At 34.5% G+C, this 6,257-nt stretch overlaps 1 protein-coding gene across 3 annotated transcripts; it reads left to right on the forward strand.

Annotated features, from left to right (window-relative positions):
• The first annotated feature begins 317 nt into the window (after positions 1-317).
• Positions 318-4,220, forward strand: LOC137826205 (telomere repeat-binding protein 5). Of its 3 annotated transcripts, none has more exons than XM_090294441.1 (10): positions 318-398; positions 500-777; positions 958-1,331; positions 1,509-1,700; positions 1,791-1,853; positions 1,958-2,037; positions 2,334-2,572; positions 2,671-2,985; positions 3,080-3,143; positions 3,772-4,220. In XM_090294441.1, the coding sequence occupies exons 1-10, from the start codon at positions 318-320 to the stop codon at positions 3,919-3,921; spliced, it is 1,836 nt and encodes a 611-aa protein (XP_090150567.1). In that variant the 3' UTR covers positions 3,922-4,220. The 3 variants fall into 3 exon arrangements, with proteins under 3 accessions (XP_090150567.1, XP_090150568.1, XP_068488191.1); XM_090294442.1 differs by having other exon boundaries at positions 1,509-1,685; XM_068632090.2 differs by having other exon boundaries at positions 1,509-1,679.
• Positions 4,221-6,257: the final 2,037 nt, after the last annotated feature.

The following is a 6,257-nucleotide window of genomic DNA, read 5'->3' on the forward strand; positions in this document are numbered from 1 at the left end:
TTTTCAGATTTTACCATGTAGAAAATTTCTTGCTTGTTTAGCTTTCTTAAGAAAACATATATACCAATTAGGCACAATAAGAAAAATGTTACTTTGCTTGCCTTTGCATGTGACTAGTTCTAATTGAATGAATTAAACCCTTATAACATTTTGCACTGGCAACTAGGTATAATGAAGACTGATCAATATACTAAACATTATAGCTGCTGACTGAAATTTGATTATGCTAACAGGTTCTGTTCTTGGTGTTTGCAAAACCAAAGGAAGACAATCACATTTTATCTGATGACTTTTCCTTATAGGAATGATTATTTAGAATGATGTTGCAGAAGAAGGTGAACTATGGTTTTAATGGCTACAAAGGGCCTGCAATTCCTAAAGCTTCAAGGTCAATTAGGGTAAGCAAACGAACTTTTCTCCCTTCTTTTCCCCATACTCCTTGTTGACTTGTATTATCAGTACTGTTTCAAAATCTTGATAATTCTAGTACATGGTTTAGGGGAGGGGCACAATCAGGAAGAAACCTGAAAATAACCAAATACAAGCTTTTGAAATATTGGCTAATGTAGCTGGCAACTTCTTGCAAGAGAGTGAGAATTCCGGTCTTGACAATGTAGCGCCTACAAAAGATCCTCAAACTTTCTCTAGTGCTAACATAAAGGATAAGCTTGAGGATGAAGGTGGATCATTTAAGAAGGACCTATTTGAGCATGGAAATTGCAGTGAAATTGTCTCTGCCTGTGTCCCTAGTAGGCAAGGGAAACATGAGAACCTTAGGTACATTTGAACAGTTATTTTTCTTGATAATTAATTTTTTTATAATTCAATAACAATCGATCAACCAAATGTTTCTTATTACAAAGTGCAATAAAGCTTTTGTTGTTCATGATCTATCTTAATCACTTTGTAAAGTTGTGATGACTCATCAGTATTTTGTTTTATTAAAACTCTTACCAGAGTCATGGACAATTCATCTTTTCCTGGAAACCATCTTGAAGGCCAAGGCCAAAATATCCTTGAAAGGGAAGATGAAAGGGTTAAAAGAAGAAGAGTAAATGAGAAAAACACCCACAATAAAGGTTGCTTTGATGGGCTAATAGAACCAAGCTACAAAGTATCTAAAGATTGCAGCTCAGAAAATAATGTGGCAAAGTCGTCATTGGAAGGCCATAGGCATCTTGATTCCTTTCCCAACACTTCCAGTGGTAGGAAATTAGTTAGAGATGATGATGAAAACTTAGTTAACTGCACCCAACTGAACTCCAGGTATAAGATATCTACCACACCACCAGATATGCCAAAATTGAAATATGCAAGTCCTCTTATGAGTGGTATGTAGCTTTACTTGCAGTTGCTTTCGAATTCATATTTTCACATCAGTTTTTAGTGTTCCCCTGAGTGTGAAAAAAGAAATCACTATTGATGCATATATTCACGATTGTTAGTCAATTTCCAAAATTTGCACATTTGTATAAAAATTAATAGTTCCATAAATTGTGTTGACATAGATGAGAACAATAGTAGGGACAATTCTGAACTTGAAAATTTACAAAGGATGTATCCATTTAAGAAGAGGAAGTTCTTCAACCAGACCTCATCATCCACTTCTGATAGGGGGTCTCAGTGTCAAGGCATGTTTGATTCTTCTGATACCACCAGGGTCAACGACACAAATCATGGTACAGGTGCTACAGTGCTTGGTTTGCCTACCTTTTACTTTTCCTTGTAATGTATGTTTCCTTTTAGCTTCCACACAACTTTGGTTAAATGGTCAAATTAATAACATGCAGCAATTGAAGAATCATCCTCTATAGTTGGTCAACAAGTGCATTCAGGGTCCAAGGGTTGTAATGGTAAGAAAATCAATGGTTACGAATTAACAATATCTAATCCTAATTCAGTTTGACATAACATCTTCTTATATAAGGTTTTAACGATTTTCATCTTTTACTTACAGTGAAGCTCAGCATAAAATCCTTTAAAGTTCCAGAACTTTTCATTAACATACCTGAAACTGCAACGATTGGTTCATTGAAGGTAAGCAATTATTGTATGTGTACTTCCATCATATGTGACTAAAGCAATGAGGGATAACTATAAAAGAAACTGAGAAACATGAACAAATTTACGAGATAATCTGAGTCTTAAACCTAACACCAAACCACCTTTATAGTATGTTCTCATGCCTCCATACCAAATGAAAATAGATTTCAAGTGTATAAAGTAAGTATAATAACCATAGTAAGTCACCCATTGTACCTTTTCTCATGCTCCTTTGTCTACTTTTATGATTATGGTTAATTCTTCTTGTTGTTATTATTATTACTTTGTAGAGGACAGTAATGGAGGCTGTGACAAGTATACTCGGAGATGAACTACATGTAGGCATCCTTCTTCAGGGAAAGAAAGTACGAGATGATAGCAAAACTCTAATCCAAACAGGAATATCTCAAGATGACAAACGTCATAGATTAGGATTCATGTTGGAGCCAAGACATAGTTCAAACTCTCCATCTTCATGCAATGATAACCCTTGTTTTCTAAAAACTGGTTCGCAGCAAAAATTATCCAAGTAATTAACCTTTCTACCTTTCTTAGTCCTTTCATCCATGGAATTACTTTTGATGATCCTATTAGCAGTTACTAATTTTGACGATATTCAATAAACAGGCAATCAACATCTTTACTGTTACAACAAGGAACAGTGAACGTATCCCAAGAACGTTCTATGATAAAAGTTGAAAGATGTGTGGAGGGTGATCTTAATGTGGTCTCCTCTCCAACAGATACTTATGCTAACAATAACATGTCAAAATGTCGCACTCTGGTGGCAGTTCCGGCCATTAACATGGAGGCATTAGCTGTGGTTCCATTTCGTCGCAAATCTGGGAATCCTGACTTTGCACAACGCCGAATTAGAAGGCCATTCTCGGTTCTAGAAGTAGAAGCATTGGTTCAGGCTGTTGAAAAACTTGGAACTGGAAGGTTTGTTGATGAAAATTTAGTCTTCTATGCTTTTGGTTAATGAGTACGTAGCTATACCCTTTCTGGTGTATTGAATATTGCTTGTGGGTTGTAGGTGGCGTGATGTCAAACAACGTGCTTTTGACCATGCAAAACATCGAACTTACGTTGATTTGAAGGTTAGCAATTCATGTGACGCGTTATGCATTGTTTGGAGGAAATCTCCTGTAATATGCCGAAAGATCATAACTTGTATGATATAGTCCAAATCATAATGTTTTTCTTAGTTTCTTTTTAAATAGTTTTTTTGGTTAAACTTTTAAAAGAAGATAAAAAATAAAGGGTAAGATAAATTAATCTTTTTTACCTTAAAATCAACTTATACACTTAACTTTTTATAAAATTTCTTCTTATTTTAACTTTTCCAGAAGCTAAGGTGTATGTAATTTGATTCTATCTTATGGAAAATCAATGTATTTTATCTTTTTTATTTCTTTTCTTGTAAGTGCTGGTAAATTTTTTTCTTAAAAAGGACTATATTAGCAAAGATATGCAATTTCTCCTTCTTATTATTGCTTTCGTAAAAGCTAGGATGTTTTCTACCAAAATAGTTAAGAGACAGCATTTGATATTGGATAGTTGGTGTTTTCATTGTGAATTATCTCCTCCAGTACTTTTCAAGTTTGCTGATATTTTCGGAAAATTGTTGTAAGAAAAATTCTTGAAGTGCTAGGATTATTCATCCACACACAAAATATGCAATATTTGCACTATGGTAACAGTTGAGTGACTATGAGAATGTTGTAGGATAAGTGGAAGACATTAGTGCACACTGCTAGAATCTCACCTCAACAAAGAAGGGGAGAACCTGTTCCTCAGGAGCTTTTGGATAGGGTCTTAGCTGCTCATGCCTATTGGTCTCAACAACAATGCAAGCATCAACTCAAACCATTATGAGACATTTCAAATATTGAAGGATGCAGAAGAACAGGGTATTGCTGCAGAAGTACATTTTCCAAGTAGTTTAGTTATGATAAAAAGTTGATAGTATGAACAAGTTTCCAAAATATACTCAGATACATGTGATTCCACAATTTATCCCTCCTAAGCCTGATATTAGTTTGGTTATTTTTCTACATGATTGTTTGCCCCAAAGGGGATATGGTGTCACTCATATAATCTCTTGTGGCTAGTTTGTTGGTATGCTAATGCAAACCAGAACAATGAATGTATAGAAGTTAAATGCTGCTAGAATATTTGCCAATGTTACCTCGTTATTTTCATCTTTGCAATCCATTACAATGACATAAAGGAACGCAAATTATGAGATACAAATGATTTTTTCCTCATGCAAAGCTAGCTTCAAGTACAAATATCGTTACATGATATAGATTCCTTTGGCCAAATACGATGATACAATTCATTGATGATATAAAGGGTAATTCACGGTATCAATAATTCACACAACTTACGAAGTGGTGAAACATGCAACTATAACATGTTAGAGAGTGTCTTCTTCATGCAACTAGAATTGTCGCTAGCATTTTTTACATGCAACCATTTGAAAAACTTGGAGTACGAGTCACATTAATATTGTTCAGGACGATAGTCATATGGTAGTCTTAGATTGTCGATTCATTTTTCCTCTTACATTGTTTTAAGATGGTAGTTTTACCTTGAAACTTATCTCATTCAATTTTCTAGGATTTAGATAGTTTATTTTATCAGGAAAAAATTAATTAAATTAAATAGAGTATTTTGTCATACTGCGAATACTGTGTGATGCAATAAGTGACTTGGGACAGTTAATCACAACTCTTTGCCAAGACATTTTGTCTAATTCTATACCTACTGTTTCAGCCAAGAAGGTAATAAACTATAGAAAGATGTGTTAGTCTCTGTCATTTGAAGTAGTGTTTAACTAAGAAAAATGTTTAACTAAGAAAAATGGATGCGAGGAAATTTAATCCCTGGCTTAGGTCCAATATTGAGCTTCAATGAAAAACAATGTCTCAAAGGTATGTTTCTCATATTCTGACTAGATCAGTGCCCAATTATATGTATCAATCTAGAATCTAAATGATTTTATGGTAACTACCTGCATTTATATGATCACCTACTGTGGCACATATGATCAGGCCAGTTTTTTTACCATATATGCATAAAGGTGGAATATTTTTTTTTTTTTAAATTCTATGTTTTATATGATAATTACAACGTAGGGATGTGTTCGTTAGTTGTTAATTCTTGAGCTTGGTACAAATGTTGTAATTTTATGGATTGTAATTTTCTTGTTCTTTTATAAGGATTTTTTTGTACAAAACCTTGTATATGGGTTGAGGTACATGTACTATTTTATTTATATGTTATGTTTGCTAATTACGAAAAATATTTGTGTCTTTATATTATTTGACCATGTGGGTGATGGAAAATTCAACACAATAACAATAATATCTCAACAAGAGCAATAAGCAGCGGATAATAATTTCCCCAACTTGCAATAATTTGTGAGGAGCAATAACAAATAATGACAACAACACAAAACAAACTTCAGGAAGACACATAAATTTTAACGTGGAAAACCTTCTCAATGTGAGAAGTAAAAACCACGGGCACAAGCCAGTCAATCAAGCTCCACTATGATCAAAGTTTGTGCTTAATAACCAGCCAAATAGTAATACAACAGAGATGAAACAGAGAACAAGAAACTTGAAAAAAAATTCACAAACTACAGTTACCGTACGCGACCTATATGTAAATGTTTCGGTGACTTTTGAACAATCCGAATGGTCCAACTTGAAGAACCACGAGGTATGAACCTCTTGACAAAATTTCAGTTCCATCGATGGTGGACGAAACAGCAGCAGCAATACGAAAGTTTTCGTCCTCAATAGAAACGCTGAGAACGCTGATGTAATGTGAGATGAATTTCTCTCTGCTCAAACAACTTCTGCAAGATACGAGAACGGTCAGATTGAAGTCACACAAAGTATGAACCTGTTGAAAAAATTTCAGTCCGATCCAACGGTGAACAAAGAGTCCGTGGCGGTCGGAAGTTGATGAGCGAAACTTTCTCTCTCTTTAATCTTTTCTCTCTCTTTTTTTTCTCACTGTCTGTATCTGCTGATGGCTGTCTCTCTGTTCGAAAAATCCTAAAGTTTAATATTGGACTGGCCTCTAGATAGGAAGTGAGTCCAACCCAACAATAGGTGTTGTTAGGTGTTGTTATTTTAGGGTGAGTACGTTTCAAATGTTGAAGTACAAGTTTTTATTATGGGTGTAAAGGGTCTTAT

The sequence above is a fragment of the Phaseolus vulgaris genome, chromosome 8 (genome assembly GCF_051622355.1).
Source record: "Phaseolus vulgaris cultivar YP4 chromosome 8, ASM5162235v1, whole genome shotgun sequence".
Classification (NCBI taxonomy): domain Eukaryota; kingdom Viridiplantae; phylum Streptophyta; class Magnoliopsida; order Fabales; family Fabaceae; genus Phaseolus; species Phaseolus vulgaris.

What these genes read in the sequence shown, in the direction of transcription:
- LOC137826205 (XM_090294441.1), top strand. Translation starts at nt 318, where the DNA reads ATGATGTTGCAGAAGAAGGTGAACTATGGTTTTAATGGCTACAAAGGG. An exon ending in TACAGGTGCTACAGTGCTTG is followed by an intron (nt 1,701 to 1,790) that starts GTTTGCCTACCT and finishes AATAACATGCAG; the next exon opens with CAATTGAAGAATCATCCTCT. An exon ending in CAACGATTGGTTCATTGAAG is followed by an intron (nt 2,038 to 2,333) that starts GTAAGCAATTAT and finishes ATTACTTTGTAG; the next exon opens with AGGACAGTAATGGAGGCTGT.